Source organism: Desmodus rotundus, chromosome 2 (assembly GCF_022682495.2).
Source record: "Desmodus rotundus isolate HL8 chromosome 2, HLdesRot8A.1, whole genome shotgun sequence".
NCBI classification, from domain to species: domain Eukaryota; kingdom Metazoa; phylum Chordata; class Mammalia; order Chiroptera; family Phyllostomidae; genus Desmodus; species Desmodus rotundus.
The window spans coordinates 203,627,171-203,646,592 of record NC_071388.1 but is presented as its reverse complement, the minus strand read 5'-3'; the positions used below and the strand labels follow the sequence as shown (position 1 = coordinate 203,646,592).

General features: G+C 33.7%; 2 protein-coding genes across 8 annotated transcripts in view; one reads left to right on the top strand and one right to left on the bottom strand.

Annotated features, from left to right (window-relative positions):
* Window positions 1-19,422, bottom strand: part of PSMD1 (proteasome 26S subunit, non-ATPase 1) — a 93,625-nt gene that overhangs the window by 41,192 nt on the left and 33,011 nt on the right. The window lies entirely within an intron of this gene.
* Window positions 2,421-19,133, top strand: HTR2B (5-hydroxytryptamine receptor 2B). 4 transcript variants are annotated; one of them, XM_045198075.2, is made up of 4 exons: window positions 2,421-2,955; window positions 4,393-4,452; window positions 14,051-14,251; window positions 17,953-19,133. In XM_045198075.2, exons 2-4 carry the CDS (start codon window positions 4,422-4,424, stop codon window positions 18,840-18,842), a joined length of 1,122 nt encoding a protein of 373 aa, XP_045054010.2. In that variant the 5' UTR covers window positions 2,421-2,955; window positions 4,393-4,421; the 3' UTR covers window positions 18,843-19,133. The 4 variants fall into 4 exon arrangements, with proteins under 4 accessions (XP_045054010.2, XP_024419492.3, XP_045054008.2 ...); XM_024563724.3 differs by having other exon boundaries at window positions 4,206-4,452; XM_045198073.2 differs by having other exon boundaries at window positions 3,843-4,452.

The following is a 19,422-nucleotide window of genomic DNA, read 5'->3' as shown; positions in this document are numbered from 1 at the left end:
AAATGGAACTCAACAAACACATGGCATGAATATGAACACGTAATGGACAAAATCTACATATCGTTAAAAATTCCTTAATTGTTGGTGTTTGACAGATATGACTGAGAGGTAAAAAACATCCTTGGCTGATATTTAAGTTGTCCTCCTAGGCCCATAAAAGACATTAGACTGCCTTTTAAGTCAACATTAGAATTTGTTCAATAAATTTAAGAGGCATCAGGGATAAAATTCAGTATTTTATTTTATTTTCAATTAAAAATATTTTATTTATTTACTTTTAGAGAGAAGGGAAGGGAAGGAGAAAGACAGGGAGAGAAACATTGATCATCTGCCTCTTGCACGCCCTCAACCAGGGACTTGGCCTGCAACACAGGCATGTGCCCTGATTGGGAATTGAACCGGTGATCTTTAGGTTTGCGGGGACAATGCCCAACCTACTAAACCACACTAGTCAGGACAAAATTCAGTATTTTAGAAAAAATGCACCAATTAGATTTTTTAGTTATGGTCAAATTACAGTCTGATTCTCACCTTTAAGCTACTTTAATTAGAATTCATTTGGAATTCTTGGTACAAGAGAAATAAAGTTTCTCATGTACCAAGTTTCTACACAAATGAAGTTTTCACGTATTTGAAACGTCACTCGTTTTTTGTTTTTTAAGGATCTTATTTATTTTTAGAGAGAGTGGAAGGGAGGGAGAAAGGAGGGAGAGAAACATCAATGTGTGGTTGCCTCTCACGTGGCCCCCACCAGGGACCTGGCCTGCAACGCAGGCATGTGCCCTCACTGGGAATAGAACTAGTGATCCTTTGGTTCACAGCCCACGCTCAATCCACTGAGCCACACCAGCCAGGGCACGTCACTCTATCTTTAAGAATCATACTTTTATATCACTTTGGAAGGAAATCTTTTTAAAAATGCATGTCATATATTCCTGTCACCCAAAACAGAACTGAAGATTTAACCTTTTCTTAAAAAATGTGTGTCACTACTATGATATCAATTATTGTATCACACAGAGTTGTGGAAGACTGTTATATATGAGCCATGAGTCTATTCTAAGTAGACCTACACACCTATACTTTTTAATTCCTGTTTCTTCAGTTGACCCTGTTTGCTATTATCAAAGTGCTTGTCCAATTTTTATTTTGTTACTCTACTCTGGAGTACACAGGGAAATGTGTGTGTTAAAACTATCTCAAGAGTGAATTTATTACTGAACATTCTTTTGTACTATTTAGTTTTATCATCATGTGCAAATGTTATTTTCATTAAAGAGGGGAAGAGACAGTTTTTGTGAGTTATGTGTGTAGAGCAGAAACATCTGGATTAGGGACTCATAAACTGCCTTCTATCTAATATGAATGAGGTTTTACAGCACAATTTATTTATTTGCCAACTGAATTTTTTGTCTACCCTTTTATTTATTTATTATTTAGCTTTCTGATTCTCAGCGATGCTTCTAATAACTCAAGGTTGCCACACACGTAGTTGTTCTAACTAGTTATGTTCCTTAGCCATTAAACTAATTTAAAAATTCAAAAATAAAAATAATTCAAGTACCAATTTTAACTACTTTAAGATTTTTTTTTTAAAGTGGGTGAGGGGTTAGTATTGACAAAGTAGTATAATAGTAATAATGGTTAGTATTTTTATAAACAATATTAAAAAAATGTTATCTATAAACACAAACCAATGAAGGTTTTTCATACAAGTCTTTTCATTGAATACAATGGTGCTGCTATTTGTTCTACAAACCCCTATCTGCCTGCATTACCACAGGCTAAATTGTGATTTCATGATAAAGCAGTATTCTAAAATATTTTCATATTCCTAAAGAAAAATTCTGGCATATTAAATTCATCTGATTGTTCTTGGGTATTATTTTATTTGTTTTTTACATCAAACTCAGAGCAAATATTTTTGATAAAATATTGAATTTTGAGTTTTAAAAAACAACAAATACTGAATAAAATTTCAAGTGCTCAGCAGAAGTAAAATGAACTAAGAATTTTCCAATAACTTTCACACAAGCTAAGGAATATAAATTTGAAACAGGAAAAAAGCATACAAATGCTACTGCTGATCTAGAAGTAATGAAATAATTTTAAAATACGAGTGGTCCATGATGACCTTTAAAAAAATAAACTGAAAATGTTGAAGTTCCAGTACTAAGCTAGTCTTGCAGTTTAGAGAAAACTTGAATAACATAGCTGTCAAGATTTTTATACCCATTTTCTGAAATAAAGTAGAAATATATTTTTATTACATATTGTATACTTTCCCCAATATATGTGAAAAGAAAACTATCAATAAACCAACTATCAAATTCAGAGGCTATTTGTTTAAAAATAAGCAATGAAAAGTTTCTGCTAAAACCTATGTATACATGTAGAACACAGACCTTTCTGTGCTCTTCTATATAAGGTTGCAACCAGAGCAAATTCTGTTCCACAGCAAAGGCATAAAAAGCTGGCAAGAATCTTGTTTCACTGCTCGAAATTAGAACTCTTGAAATTGCTGTATATATCACAGGGCAGACTCTTCACAGAATGAAAGCTGTAGAATCTCTAGACTGTATCTTATTTTCTCTCAAATGGGAAAAACAGCCCAGGGTTAATCTGAAACAAGACTATCTTACGCTAAAAGATGCAGAGTTTATTACAGTTCCCCAAATATTAAAGAGAGCTCCTAATATAACTTGAATAAGGGTCATGAACTGGTTCAACATATTTCACTGGTGGCTTTATGAATTATAATGAATGCTGCTACTCTTTAAAAACGAATGTATCAAAAGGGAAATAACCTCCTTGGCATGCTTACAGCTACACAACACATTAGTTTCATTATTTTCCAGTGCCAGTGCTGGAGGCTCAGAATGAGTCAGTGAGAGGAGGATTTCAGCCACAGCAGCAAGGTCTACTGAACAGATAAGGGAAATGAACAGATAACAGGTGAGTATTTAACAAATAAATATAGTTAATCTATTTTTTCCTTCAAAAATTTTGCTACCATAGCTTTCATTTCTATTTGGTAGTTTAAAAACCAAACTGAAAAATTTTCCAATGTTAAAGGGGAAGGGAAGTTTTTAATATGGAATTTGTAGGTTTTATGAATAAATGGTATAATCTTCCTCTTACCTTCCCCTCCTTTCCAGGGAAACTGGGAAAGTTAAGGAAAAAATTATTATTTAAAACAAATGAAAAACTAGTTCAAATGTGGCATAAAGTGATAAATTTGGAAAATATCTGTTGTGGAAACACGCTTTCTTTGAAAGATAAAATTATTAAAAACAGTTACTTGGCCGTAGTAATACCTATTATTTTGTTTTTTTTCTCTCAAACTAAAGAAATCCTAAAATGCTTTATGCAAATGGCAGTGATACCACTATTAAGATATACCTGGTCAGAAAAAAAAAAAAAACAGCTATAAATAAAAATTCCTAGCTGGTAAATCATTTATTTAGATTTCAGGTGGGCTGAGAGTATTTCTAGGTGTGTGGCTAATGTGTACCAAAACGTTCAGTTCAGAACTACTTAATGCTTTCATGTTTTTATTCTTCTGTATCTATTGTAAAGTAAAGGTAACAAGTAGCTTTTTATTATAACCACTGAAATATCAGGAACATGTTTGTGGAAACTGGCTGCACTGTCACAAATGCACAAGACCTACTGAGAAGGGAGAAGCTACTAAAGTCAAGTGTTCTAATTGTTTTTTGAAAATAAATAAAATAATGCAATCCACATGTTTTGTATCTGGGGGAACTCTTTGACATTCAAACTCAAACACGTTTCTACCACTACAGAAAAAAGAGAAAAACTAATTTTTTTTTTCCCCACAGCTATCGGTTTCTTTCATAAGCCTTCTGAAATCTGAGCCTCTCTAGAATACTAAATAAACACTTGGGCCTTACCTACAGACATGGACAGATGCATTTATGTCCTCATGTTAGAGAACTTGAAATTGTTTTTAAAGGAAGAAGTCAACTTTGGCTTCCAGTATTTGGCAGGGGTACAATGCCTTAAAAAAGCAGATGACCAGCTTAGCAACTGACCATGCTGACCATTGTCTGGAATTGGATCAAATCACAGAAAAACAGTGAATGGCTTTCTCTTATAGAACATCCGAACAAAGCACAATTCCTGAGCACATTTTGCAGAGCTCGTTCGATCACTTAATTTCTTCTAACTGGTCTGGATTACAGACAGAATCGGTACCAGAGGAAATGAAACAGATTGGAGAGGAACAGGGAAACAAACCACGCTGGGCGGCTCTTCTGATACTCATGGTGATAATACCCACAATTGGTGGAAACGTCCTTGTTATCCTGGCTGTTTCACTGGAGAAAAAGCTGCAGTATGCTACCAATTATTTTCTAATGTCCCTGGCAGTTGCTGATTTGCTGGTTGGATTGTTTGTGATGCCGATTGCCCTCTTGACAATAATGTTTGGTAAGTATTTCACTTTGTTCCTGCCATCAAATCACAAAACTATGATATACAACTAGAGAACTGAATACTTATTTAATCTTTAATGATGGATGTGGATTATTTAAACATACAGTGAGTAAACAGTTCATTTTTATCATTTTCTATGGTAGTTTTAAAGGGCAGAAAATAATTTATTAGAAACAATTCTATTCCCTCCTTAGTCATCTAATAAAATAACTTCAAAAGTCATCCAAATTAGCAATATTCATAGATTCTGTATACATTATTACTAAAAAACTATAGTGAAGAACAGATACATACTTCAACTTTCCCATTATTAATACGTTTTTTTCCCCTTGACAAAGTCAAAGCTAGGACACTTCTGTAACAGTTATTTACTGGGTTAATTATTCATGATAAGGTTTTTGAATCACAAAATTTCAACTTAAATCACTAAACCCCAATTTAAAATTAGAATTATTCTAACAATTCTTTTTATATATTTCTATGGTTTGTGAACTTCAGACTTAAAACACAATTCTTACACAGGTATCATGTTAAGAAAAAATGTTTAGTTGCTGAAGGAAATGGTTTGGCTCAGAGTGTCCCAACAGATGAGCCATATTTTTAATTTTTATGATTTCTGACTACCCATGTCCTTGATATATGTAAGAAAAATCAGACCTCCAGGTTATTAGAATAACTGACCAGTACCTGAGTTATTACAGTAAAAAATATAGTTTGATACTGAAATCTTAGTTTGTTATAATAAAAAGATAATGATATTAAAATGATATAAGTAGTTTCTGATTGATGTATATCATTTCTAGTTATAAAGTTTGAGTAAACACAATTCTGCTGATGAACTTTGAGTACTCCTAAGAATCAGCATTAAGAGGATATTTGACTTATTCAATGCTTGGTGTAAACTGATTCCATTCATTAAATGCTAAAGAAAAATGATTATCTGTAAGAGAATAGGGCTTCTTGGAATTATGTTGATAGGGTGAAGATGAAATTATTTCAGGGTGCCGGGCCAGGAGGCTCTGTTGGTTGTAGCACCATCCCATACACCAAAAAGGTTTCGGGTTCGATCTCAGATTTGATGCCCAGGTGAGGCCAGTACGAGAGGCAACCGATCAATGTTTCCCTCTTTCATCGATGCTCTCTCTCTGTCTCACTCTCTTTCTCTCAAATCAATAAACATATCCTTAGGTGATGATTAAAAACAGAAAATTTCAGGTTATAGAAGCAAAGTTTATTTAACTACAATGCATATTAGGTGAAGAAAAACTGCCACTCAAACTAATATATTCAGGTTGAAATGTTAGATTTTTATAATTATAGAGAGGTATCTAAAATTAAGTAGTTGATCTCTCAAATATAATCGAATGGTGATGGGCTGACTCCTCCCATTCTAAGCCAACATTTACCCAGGCTTTAAATTCTGTGGCAGAGCAAGCAGTGTATAAGGTTCTACCCCTTTAACAGATTCCCTAATCATTCATACTGTCTTTCTAGTCATCTCCTTCCTTTTATAAATTTATAATCTTTTGAATAATCTAAAGTTGCACGCAACCATGAAAAATAAAGAAATCTTACTCTAAAGGAGAATCTAAACAATCTTTAATTCTCTAAAGTTTAAAAGAAATACAGTAAATGGAGATTATGTAAAGACACTTATGCACATTTAGTAAAGATTGCACAGGTATTAGATTCAAGCTTTTATCTCCATATACATAATAGGAACTTAATGTGTGAAATCATACTCCTTAGGCTGTGCTTTGCTAGGCATAAAGTGTTAAAATGCTACCATAACATTTAATCGATGCTATGTTAAATAAATGAGATAGAATGAGTTACTTAGAAGTGATTTTTAACTTTAAAATCCATGAGTTCATAAATATCAAACATACACTATATGTAAAATACTGTGGTAGATAATTATAAATTATCAGCTAAATAGTTAAGGGATCTGAAAAGGTAAAGAAACCTCTACTGTATTAAAAGTGACAAACGAAACACAAAACCTGATGAGAGATAATTCCATGTATTCCACAGGAAAACAGTAAGTATCCAGCAGCTGAAAACTAAATTTATATTAAAGTTTTGGGGCCCAAGATATTCTTAGCAATAAAGGTTAGCAGGAAACCCAACGTATTTTAACATATGTGGAACATCTTTCTATTTATGTCTTAAATAATATATGTATTTTTAATCACAATTCTTCTAAATATTAATTTTAAATTACAAAATAAAATCTTTCACAGCCCCAAACACTTCTACTATCAGTAATTAAGCTGTATATCAGGGTTAGAATTTAAAAAAATGAACTAACCTGGGAACTTGACCATTATTTAAAACATGATTGCATTCATTATTAAAAATATTATATTTCTATGAGAAAGTGTATTTAAAAATGCATGCTGCCCTCTATAAAGCTTCAAAAGAATGCACTCATAAACAGGGAATTGCATATATTATAAATAGGGACCTTACTTAAAATACTAAGATTTTTTGACAGCCTTTCATAGGTTAACTAATAGGTAGACTTTCTAAATTGATGCATTTGTAAGAATTTCTAACTTTAAAGGGAAGGAACAGATTTTTCATGTATTTTCTCTCATTACAGAGATAATCCTCAGAACTTCTGACCTGTGTACAAGCAAAATTATCTCTAGTTCTATAAACACAAAAATTTAACTACCTTTATAAGTGATGAGGGATTTCAGTTATCTCAGAGGAATTCAATTAAAGTAACATTGAAACTTTATATTAGCTAATATTCTAATAAGATTAAGTTAAAAAAGGAGAGCACTGAATTTTAAAAAGTGGCTCTTATACTGAAGACTATTTTATCCCACAAAGGATTTACATATTTACATAGTATTTGGTTATATGGTTTGAATTTTTATTTGACCAAGATTATGACTCCTGGCATAACATAGTCTTTCAAATAAGTTGTGCTCTGTCAACTTTTGTGTTACTTCTCCCTCTCTGGGAGTACTGGACTTAACCTTTCCCACACAATTCTAGTTTTTTAGTCTTGCCAATAATTCCTAAAGACCACAATTACAAATTAGTGGCTTATGTTTAAGTCTTAACAATGTCTGCATCAGAAATAAGTGAGTGGGACACAGGAAAATAGAACATCCTATGCCAATATAAAACAAATAGGATGTTCACAGTTTAAGAATTTCTCTAAATTTTTCCTTTACACATTAAATAAATTTGAACTATAAAGAGAGAATATACATCATTTGGTCATCCACTGGTCATTATTGGTTTATTTATATCTTAAATTTTAATCCATGTCTTATGATCTATAAGTTGAAACAGTATTTGTGGTACAGTTGAAAGAGAGGGTGTATAAAATGGCTAAAGGACGGGGGTTTAAAGCAAGACACCCAGGCTTTGAATCCTAGCCTCCAGTGTTGGCTTAGGAGTCATTTAACATGTCAGAGAATCCAATCATCTTGTCTGTAATGTGGTTATGCTAAACCTTATACTGCGGGTCTCCAGTGAAATTGTCAAGTGGGGCCCAGAACATTCATTATAGGCACTAATAATTGGAAAGTATTGTATTAATACAGTATGCAAAAGGGCTTATATACTTAAATATGTGATTTAGTTTATATGTGCATCTGAACAGAGATGAAACAGATGTCTAGTAGTAAAATTAAAAAAAAATCAGTTATTCATTTATGCAATAAAATGCTACTGTACCCAATTCTTAAATGAGGGAGCAAAGCAACTAAATGCACTTCTTTTTGGAAGGTAGAAATTTTAAAGACCAAGAATAAATTTTCATAAGTATTAAATCACTTGAAACATTTAAAGCCCTATCACGTCAGACATCTACTCACTCCAGAGTATTTCATATGCTCAAATGTAGTGGAAAAACCAAAACAGGAGCTTCATAAAAAAAAAACTAAAGCACTTATCTATGTCTCTCTTTCCTGTAAAGGTAGAAACATAAAAATTTCTGAGATTAAAAAATGTATACCTGAAAACTATGTCCTTTTTGGACATCAGGACTATTTATGATCTGACCTGCTCCAATCTGTTCATGAACTTTTGACCTCTATAAACTCCACAGATACAGCCCTCTAAGAATAGCTTTAAAAATAGTCTTTTAAATCTTCAAAAGGGAATTAATTATCCTATGCCCTAGATTTATAGATTAAGGTAAATTACTTTCTAAACTAATAATATAACTCAACTGTCCAAACTAAAAACTTACCCAAAGGGTAAGCAGGTTTCAGATAAAATGAGTCAAATCTCATCAAGAAATGATTTTGGTTTCTTGTTAAAAATCAGTTTCTGGTTAAAAAAATTCAGGTTTTTACACCAGTTACAAAGCAAAAAACCAACCAACCAAACAAACAAACAAAAACAGGCATGGCAATGCATATAAATTTTTTATGTTTCTTTGGCATTTATAAAAATAGTTAAATTCAACTTTAGTAAAAGGCGTATTTTTGGCAATTAAAAGTTAAACATGTTCTCATACCCTGTTTTGGAAGCAGTTTTAAGTTCAACTGGATGAACATACTGACTCATATTGATGATATGGCTTATTGTTTCTAAGTAGGAGTATTTTAATGGCTGGGCTAGTTGGCTAATTTCTGTCAAACAATAATAGTACATTTATGGAGTGCTTTCTCTATGCCAGACACCATTTTAAACACTTTACATGTATCATTGCATTTAATTCTCAAAGCAACCCTATAAAAATAATATCATCACTATTTTACAAGAGAGGACATTAAATAAATAAACAAACAAACAAATAAATAAATAAGAGACATGATTTGAACCCAGGACGACCGACTCTAGAATTCATACTTAATCTCTATCACTCTACTTTCTCAAATAATGAGAAATGATTTCAACAAAAAGTGTCATATTTTGCAAATAGCCAACATTTGTATTTTCAATAACAAGAGGGTCATAGAATTTTCTCTAGGGACAAAGGCAGAATCCAGTTTTTTTTAAAGTTACATTTCACATTAAATGATACAGAATGCTGCTGTAACTGGGTCTGAACCAGTATGTGTATAAATTTTTGAGATCATTGCCAGACCGCTTTTCTGAGGAAGATATCAGACCTAGGCCCATGCACTGGACGTAGTTGAACCTTGCTTGGTTGGGAGACAAATAGAAACTTATATAACTGAATGGCAATTCTACCTCCCTTTTGGCTGGTTGCATTTAAAGCATGCAAGTCTTCATTTTAAACAACAAAACACTTGTGCTACTAACATTTTTTTTTTGAATTTTGTACAGAAATTTATTTGAGCCAAAAGAGAGGATAGCAAGACCTCAATAGGCTGAGAGAAATGATTCCTATGCTACTAATATTTTAGATATAAATAATGAACTGTCTATAATCCAAGACTCATCTAAGACTTGTTTTGCTTCTAAAATTATCAGTTTGTAACTATTTCAGGCACCCATAGAAATGCCATTATTCAAACCTTATTGAAATTAAATTCTTTGAGTTTAATTTGGAAGTGGGTGGGAGTAAGAGGTGAAAAATGTAATTTTTTTCCAGAGAAATTTTGTGTGCTTTCTTTTTGTAGCACAACAAATGCTATATAACTTAAATGTTTTCCCTTCTGTCTTAACTTTTTATGCAAAGTCAAATTTAGAGCTCCAAAATAGCAGTAATTTAGTTCAAGTATCTAGTAACTTACTTTCCACAGACTGACTCTCAGATATACTTTTCTTTCTTTTTATGTAATTCTGCAACTGTTCCATTTTAAATAGTAAGTTCTAATGGAAATAAGCTGGGGCATAATACATTACAACAAATAAATGATATTATAAATCCTTAAAACAAATTAAAACTCCTAAAAAACACAAAGTTTTGGAATAGTTAACCTATCTTAACATACCAAGTGTATCTTTTAGTTATTCTGAATAGTACGAAATCTTTCTTACCTTGAGCCTATGAAACTAATAGTAACTGAAAAGATACTTTCAGAATGAAAGTATCTGGACTAGAAAAAGTCCCTCTATGAACTGAGACTGTCTAAAACTGTTTTTATAATTTGTATAAATTCTTAGATTACCTCAATCTATTTAGGCAATTAGATAAGCCTTTTCTTTTTGCTTTGTATAGAACATTTCTATTAATTTAATGCAGTCATCTGTTCCTTTTATGTTAGTTTCAGAAAAAGTCTATTCACTAGTATTTCATGAAAACTGGAATCATAAGCTTAATCCTAAAGATCTATCTCTCGTAATCCTAAACCTTATAGCCTCTTTCTTTTTTTAAAGAAAATTCTCTACCATGTCTCAATATTTCTACTGTTATCAATAGGAAAGCATTGACTCAACAAAAATCTAGTGATCTGAATAGATTTTAATACCCACTTCCTGTTCCAAAATTGGAGTTATAAAATAAACTCATTCTGATGGAAAATGAGGCTAGTAGGCTAGTAAGGCTTCATTAAATCAGCACAGAAGAGCTTTCCCTCTTAGCCCGGGATTAGGAATATGTGGGTCAGACAGACTACTTCCAGAGACATGTACATTTTATATGAGAGTTCTAGTGTGGCTCCCTGCTCATGGCTACTAGATTTATGACTAAAATTTTCCAGACCTTAATTAAAAAAATATAATCCATAATTAAAATAGCTAAATAGGCAAGTTTAAATTATTAACAATCCATTTAAAAAGATAATACAGAGAGAGCATGCATGTAAAGAAAGGTAGCCTAAGATATGACATTAATTATCTGTCTTTTACAATCCTAATTATGATCAGTATTTCTGGATGTAGCTCTCGAGTTGAGTATTTTTTCTACATCCTACTCAGTCCTAAGTCTAGAACTTCAGGACAGTTCAGAATGCAGCTTCACTTTAAGTTTCCACTGCAAAACTCTCAATTGTTAGCAGACCACTGGTTTGCTTAAGCTCAGATCAAAAGTTGCCACCTCTGACTGTCTAAGGTCCTTTCCCCACTAATAGAAAATCGGAATATGGCAGCTAAAAGGGAGAAAATTTGATTAGATTCTTTCTACACACAGATTTCTCTGACATTATTTACTTTGAGAAGTTTCCCAAAAGTTCCTTTCTGAGGCATTCTGAGTGGCTGTCCTACATTAGTAAATATCAAGCCAGACACAACTCTTCCCAGAAAGTCTTCTGAAGCAGTGTTTTCAAACATTAATTTGCATACAAATCACCCACATGTCTTGTTCACCTGCAGTTTGATTCAGAAATCTGAGATGAGGCCCAAGAACCTACGGCACTAACCAGTTCCCAGGTCATTCCAATCTTTGCTAATCTGAAGAGCACACACACTTTGAGCAGCAAGGTTCGAAAGAATATTTTCAAGTCTTATGAAAAATGTTTCCTCTCCTATTTAAAGGCTTAACCTGTACCTAAATTTATTCATCTGCAAAATCAGTGATATACTCTCTAAGGTCCCTTCCGACTCAGGGACTGTATACTTTATTATCTCCATCTGTTACTTCCACCCCCAAATGAGTGAAGTAGGAATAATATGATTATAATAATTTACTGAAAAGTAGGGATTACTCCTTCCACCCGATGCTTTAATCCTTTTTAAAGCTGCTGAACACTGAACCAAGTACCAAGCAATAATTTATCCTTCTGAACAAAAATTCATACTGATTTTGTTATTCTGTTTCTAAGAAAAAATAAATTTTAATATTCCTATTAAGAATGCCACATATCAACTCTGGAAGCAGAAGGCACCAGAAAGTGGATTTGTGAGCCTTGCCACCTTTTTTGTGAAGTATCCAAATATTTTTCACTGAAATCCTATTTGATTCTTAAAAAACTATATTCAAGTCTCTATAACTTCTTTTTCTAAATTATGCCCTCTCATTTTTTGGTCTAGGATGCTAACCTCTCTCCACCCCTAGGCTCCTTGAATTTAAAAGTTTACAATGGAAGGGTCTGCTGGGGCTCTAAATCCTGAGATGTTATCTTGGCCCCCCCCCCCCCGTCAATTATCCCAATCATTTTATGCCTGTCAAAGTTAGATACACTTGCAAAAACCAGAAAAAGAAAAGTAGTTTATATTTTGTCAGTGGATCTATGACAGGGCTGTAAAAAGGATTTAGATAATCCCATACATATGACATTTATTCTATACTGGAGTAATAGCAATTTCCAAAGCTTCTCTGTGAGTGTGTGTTTTGGTAAAATGGATTCTAACTGAAATATTCCAGGGAAAACCTAATATAAATCTTAGTTTTGAAACTACAAAACTGTAATGTAGTGGGGCCCTGACTGGTGTGGTTCAGCTGGTTCGGGGTGTCCCACAAAGTGCAAGGGTGCTGGCTTGGTTCCTGGTCAGGGCACATGCCTGGGTTGCAGGTTTGGTCCCTGGTTGGGGTGCATATGAGAGGCAACCTATTGATGTTTCCCACATTGATGTTTCTCTCACTCTCTTCCCCCTTCTCTAAATTAAATAATAAAATCTAACTTTAAAAAACCTGTATGTAGTAGGTATAATACACAGTTATGAAATCCTTATTATGTGTGGATATTTGTCTAAGTAAAGTTATTGGAAAGCTTTGTAGAATATTCAATACCATATCCAAAAACTTAATTTTAAAAAAGTTAATGTTTCTAAAGCGCTTAAGACTGTATGAGGTATATAGGAAGTGCTTTCTTTTATAAAAAGAGTTTGTTAAATAAATTAAGTACTATGTCTAATCCTGAAATTTTCCTTTTCAACCAAAAGTTTGTATCACTTATTATCTTCAGAGCTTGAAATGAATGATGGGATATGAAAGGGTAACAACTACTTTTCCTCAGGATAACCTAAGGCCATTCCTCTTACAAACTCTACTCAAGCACTATTTCTGTCAAAAAGAAAACAAGTAATTTCACTTAATTATTTCATCAAATGAGAGTTTGCTATCAACAAGGTTCAAGCTGCTAGTTATTGCTAGAAGTGAGCCCAAATCCCAGACCTCATTGAGAATTTCATTCTAATACTCTTTTTGGCACATTATACTGCTTCCTCCATAAGGTAGAAGGTTTTTTTCTTATATAATAGCAGCTTAAAAATAAATTTTATTTAAATAGCAAGGTTAAGTTCCAGGTGCAACATTGTGCACATTAAAATTTTAAATTTATTAATTTGAGAGAGAGATGGGAAGGGGAGCAGAGAGAGAGAACAAGCATTGATCTGCTGTTCTACTTATTTGTGCCTTCATTGTTTGATTCTTCTATGTGCCCTGACTGGAGACAGAACCCTCAACTTTGGCATATTAGGATGATGCTCTAACAACTGAGCAACCTGGCCAGAGAGAGCACTGTGTAAATTTTTAAAAGATTCCAAAAAGAATGGACAAAAGAGCAAAGGTCAAAATAATGCTAAATTACTGATTTAGAAAAGGGCTGTAATTATAGAAACAAAAAACGTATTTAGAAGGTACCATCTACAGAAATATATTTAATATTATTGATTCCATTATATGAAGTTAAACATCTTGTGGAGTTTAAGTCATCAAATTTCAGATAACTAACAAAAAGGTTAAAAAACATGTAGCACTTTGAAGAAAAACTGCAGCTTGAAGAAGGGTGCCATTTTGTAGAAGAAATGTTTTTGTTCTGTTTCTTTCTTTCAGAGGCTATGTGGCCCCTCCCACTTGTTCTATGCCCTGCCTGGTTATTTCTTGATGTTCTTTTTTCTACTGCATCCATTATGCATCTCTGTGCCATTTCAGTGGATCGTTATATAGCCATCAAAAAGCCAATCCAGGCCAATCAATATAACTCACGAGCTACAGCATTCATCAAGATTACGGTGGTGTGGTTAATTTCAATAGGTATGTGGGGAATGTCAGGATGTGGGGTGGTGTATAAAGCCTTTGGTTCCATTTGGCCAGGAGAGTTACAGGCTTGGTAAGCCATGAAACTCAGCATTAGAAGTCAGAGCAGCCTACTGACACATTAACACAAGCTCCTATACCTCATCATATAGCTTCTAGACCATACTATCAGCAAGAAGTGTGAAAAAGCAGAGAAGTTCATGTTCTCAGAAAAAAAAATCTTCATATTTACTGAGTTATCCTCCTGCTTGGATTTTGACATGCAGGAAGGGTAAGTCTAAACCCAATGTTCACATCTGGTAACAGATCGTTAAGGTCTTGGTAGTATACAGAATACCAAGATAATATTAAAACAACAACAACAAAAAGCATCTTAAATTATGTCTAAGAAAATAAGTAGGAAAAAAGAAAATAAATAATCTGAGCATTTTATATGTAGGTATCAAAGGTCATAAATTTACTTCGGAAGGAAATATATATACACACTAAAGGCAGTAAATGTCTTGCTTAAGTGTTTTAAATATGTTTAATTAGAAGCTTTAAGAGATACAAATAATGTTTGGACATGATTTATAGAAAGACATCATATTTCTTCTAAACTGTTTTATGCCCTTGTGCCCATATTTAATGTGTAAAGATAGCTGCTATAAAATAGTATCTTAGCATGAAGTACAGCATGAATAACTCAAACCTCTTACTACTTAATATTAGAAAAACAGATTCACAATTACAATGATCATTCACAGTCTGATGAACAGATTCACTTCTTCAAGGTATAAAACATTGGAAGAATAAAAAGAAAAATCAGGAGAGACCTAGAATGCTAAAAGGAAAGCAAGAAAAAGATATGTCTCTCTAATCAGAACAGGAACACTGGGGCAAAAAAGCAAGACAGTAAAATTATCCTTTTATTCCTGAAATAATGATTTCAGGGCCAAACCTCTTGAAAAGTCTGGAGGTAAAACTAAGGAGTGTTACTACTCTGGCTTGGAAAGAAAGTATGGTCAAGGAAAAGTCTATTCAGAATGGAGAGATTTATAAATTGTGAGAAAAGCCTAGTTTGGGGGGGCAGGGGCTAGTTGACAGCCAAAGAGGCTCTCTCCAAAAAAGCAGCTAGACAAACAGCATGGGAGATTGATTAGTGGGTGACAATTACCAAAATTTAAAATGAAGAGGAGGAAACCTAAAGTAGTTCATGTCAAATGACCCACAACTTTTTGGTAAGTTCACTGCGATGGGGAAGAGGAAAAGAGAGACAGGGTGAAGTGTGTGTGTTGGGGTAGGGTGAGGAGAAAGGGCAAAGGCAGGAAGGAACTAGGAGAAATGGATTCTTAAGAATTAAAACATTTGAAACTGGGAAATATGATTAAGCCAATATATAAAAAGCCTGTTGGTGGATATGGCACCTCAATTAAGGCTGGATAACATGAATTTATAAACTGATCAAATTTTTATTAAGTACTTATGATGTGCTAGGCATTAACACTACAAAAATGAGTAAGAGAAAGAATCTTTACACTCAAGGCAGAGGGATATTTTAAGTAAATTAGACTAATACAAAGTTATAAGTATGCAGGAATAAAAAAAATAAAGAGACTGCAGATTTACAGCTTTGGAAGGGATCTTACAAATCTACTCTTTCAAATATACATGACGGGAAATAAACCCTAGGGATTTGAAATGGTTGGCTTAAGGATTCTTACAGCTTCTTAGTACGAAGACCAAGATCAATGCTGTTTTCATGTCATCACACTTTGTCTTGTAGAACTGATGACAGTTAAGTAACTTAGTAAATGAAAAAGCAGATGAGAGGTTTAGTTCAGTTTTTAAATTCTGCCAAGTGCTGAAAAGAGCTCCCTTTCTTCTTCCCTTCTTCCGTATTTATGGTTATCCTAGGTAACAAGTGGGAACTGTAAGGTATTTAAAGGAAAATAAGGCAAGGGTATAAAAAGTCCCCTTAGTAGAAAGGCACTAGTTTAGTGCCTTTAGTAGAAACTAAAATGTTACTGTTTTGACCATCATGCTGGTTGAGAAGGTAATGTGAGCCTTATAAGCTTAATAGAATGTGAAAAAAGAGAAGGAAGGAGGAACTAGAGATCAAGATAACAGAAATTGAAGTTCTATAGTAATGAACAGTAGCAGGACAAGAAAGAAATATCAGAATTCATGATTTTAGATAAGGGACACTTTTAAGTGAACTTGTGAATGGCTTCAGGAGTGCAAATAATAATAATCAGAGTTGAGAAGTTCAAGAAAATAAAATTAAGGTGGTAGAAGAGTCACCAATGGGATGAAGTCATGGAAGATGATATCAAAGGAACAGCGGAGAGGAAGACTATAACAAGGAGCTATTGAGCAAGATGGACAAATGTCCTGGAGATTGGCAGATAAATGGAGAATAGAGTGGTATAAATTGATCAAATAGACTTTAAAGGGAAGTAGATTTTTCGGGGAAGGAAGAGAGGAATGATCACCTAGAAGTTAAGAGGGTAGAGCAGGGGTCAGCCAACTTTTTCTGTAAAGGGCAACATACTAAATATTTTAAGCTTGCTGGCTTTTTCACAGCTATTCAACTGCAGCAGAACAAAAGTAGCCACAGAAATACATTGACCATGAGTATGGTTATGTTCAATAAAATTTTATTTACAAAAACAGAAGACAGGCCAGATTTAGCCCTCAAGTTGTAGTTTGCTGACCCCTACTGTAAGAGTACAGAATGCCCCTTCTGGTGGTTTTCCTGCGGAAAAGTGGGAAAAGCAGTGGACTCCATTAGAAAGGGTTTGAGGAAAACATTCTTGTCAAGGGTTCTTTAGCTACCGTAAGAAGTCTGCATAGACAGATAATGGAATACTTTTAGATTCATAAAACACCACACAGATTCTAGAGGCTTTTAAAGATTAAATTCAGACTTATTTTTAAGTATCTTCTGTTTCAAAAGGAAAAGATTCAGGCTAACACTTGTGTTACTTGTCTTCCTAACAAGTTATTTCACCAAACAAGATCATATTTAAATATTTATTTTATGGTATTTAAAGTATTAGAAAACCAGCATGAGGAACATTTCTTTCATATCTATTAGAGGAACTCATCCTGAAAATAAATTTCATAATTCATATACTCTCAAAGTTTTAAGTAGCATTTTTAAAAAACAACGAACTCCTTAGTTTTCCCTAAGAAGTAAAAGATTAAAAGACATTCACAAACATCAAAAGATAACTATCTGTTAAATGAAACTGTGTAACATCAAAGATAATAGATATTGATCCAGAGTTAAGATATCACATAAACATACTGTGAAAGTCTGTTAGATCAACAAACTACATTGGATATTAAGATAAAAGCAGCTTCTCTTCTGAATTCCTTTTCCTTAACCTGGGATAGATCAACAAACAAAAATAGATTATGAGAAATGGAGAATAAATGACATTTATTTACTATTTCATTAACATATTATAGCTTAAGGGAAGCTTAAATTATAAGCCTGAAATCACTAACCAATCTCTAAAAACAGCAGGTTTGCTTACTTAGGTTCCACTTGTCAAATCTTGCATTGGTTAAGTGCTTTGACAAATTCTGCATTGTGGATACCAGTAATTACAATATACTAACCACAAAAAGTCACTAAAATCAACTCTAAAAGGACCTAAGAATCGAAGATCATAAAATTAACTTAGTTTATCTTGCTTCCTCTTCCACAGGCATTGCTGTTCCAGTCCCTATTAAAGGGATAGAAACTGATGTGAGTAACCCAAATAACATCACTTGTGAACTGACGAAAGATCGTTTCGGCAATTTCATGCTCTTTGGCTCACTGGCTTCCTTCTTTACACCTCTGGCGATCATGATCGTCACCTACTTTCTCACTATCCGTGCTTTACAGAAGAAAGCTTACTTCGTCAGAAACAAGCCACCTCAACGCCTAACGTGGCTGACTGTGTCCACAGTTTTCCAAAGGGATGAAACACCTTGCTCATCACCTGAAAAGGTGGCAATGCTAGGTGACTGTAACAAGGACAAAACTCTGCCCAACTTAAGTGATGACGTACTTATGCGAAGAATGTCCACAGTTGGAAAAAAGTCACTGCAGACCATTTCCAACGAACAGAGAGCCTCAAAGGTTCTAGGGATTGTGTTTTTCCTCTTTTTGCTTATGTGGTGCCCCTTTTTTATTACAAATATAACTTTAGTTTTATGCGATTCTTGCAACCAGACTACTCTCAAAATGCTCTTGGAGATATTTGTGTGGATAGGCTACGTTTCCTCAGGAGTGAATCCTTTAGTCTACACCCTCTTCAACAAGACATTTCGGGATGCATTTGGCAGATTCATCACCTGCAATTACTGGGCCACAAGGTCAGTAAAAACTCTAAGAAAATGTTCCAGAAATATCTTCCGGAATCCAATGGCAGAGAACTCTAAGTTTTTCATAAAACATGGAACACGGAATGGGATTAATCCTGCCATGTACCAGAGCCCACTGAGGCTCCGAAATTCAACTATTCAGTCTTCTTCAATCATTCTACTAGATACACTTCTTCTCACTGAAAATGAAGGTGACAAAACTGAAGAGCAAGTCAGTTATGTATAGAAGAAGTGGCACAGTTTTCATCTAATATAATGATGAGCAGGAATGATGAAGCAGATATAAATGCACCAAGAATTATATAAAGAACTTAAGTCACTTATCATATCATCTCTGTAAACTAAGAGTTATACATCAAGAATATCCAACTGTCTTTATTTGGACACAGTTACTTCATTAAAAAAATAATTTTGGCCCTGACCAGTGTGGCTTAGTTGGTTTGGCATCATCTTGTAGAGGAAAAGGTCACTGGTTCAATACCCAGTCAGGGCACACACTTGGGTTGTGGGTTCGGTTCCTATTCAGGGAGCATACAAGAGGCAACCTACTGATGTTTCTCTTTCACTTCAATGTTTCTTTCCCTCTCTTTCTTCCTCTCTTCCCCTCTCTCTAAAAATAAATAAAATCTTTAAAAAAATCATTTTGTACAGCTGCAAATTAAAATAACCTAGCACTCTGGTTAACTGTTAAGGTAGTCAAATGAAATAAAATTAAATCAATAAATTTCAGGCTTAAAAAATAATGTCTTCATAAGAATTTATTTAGTTCCTACTTGTATGCAAAGTTGTGCTACAAAGGAAGTAAA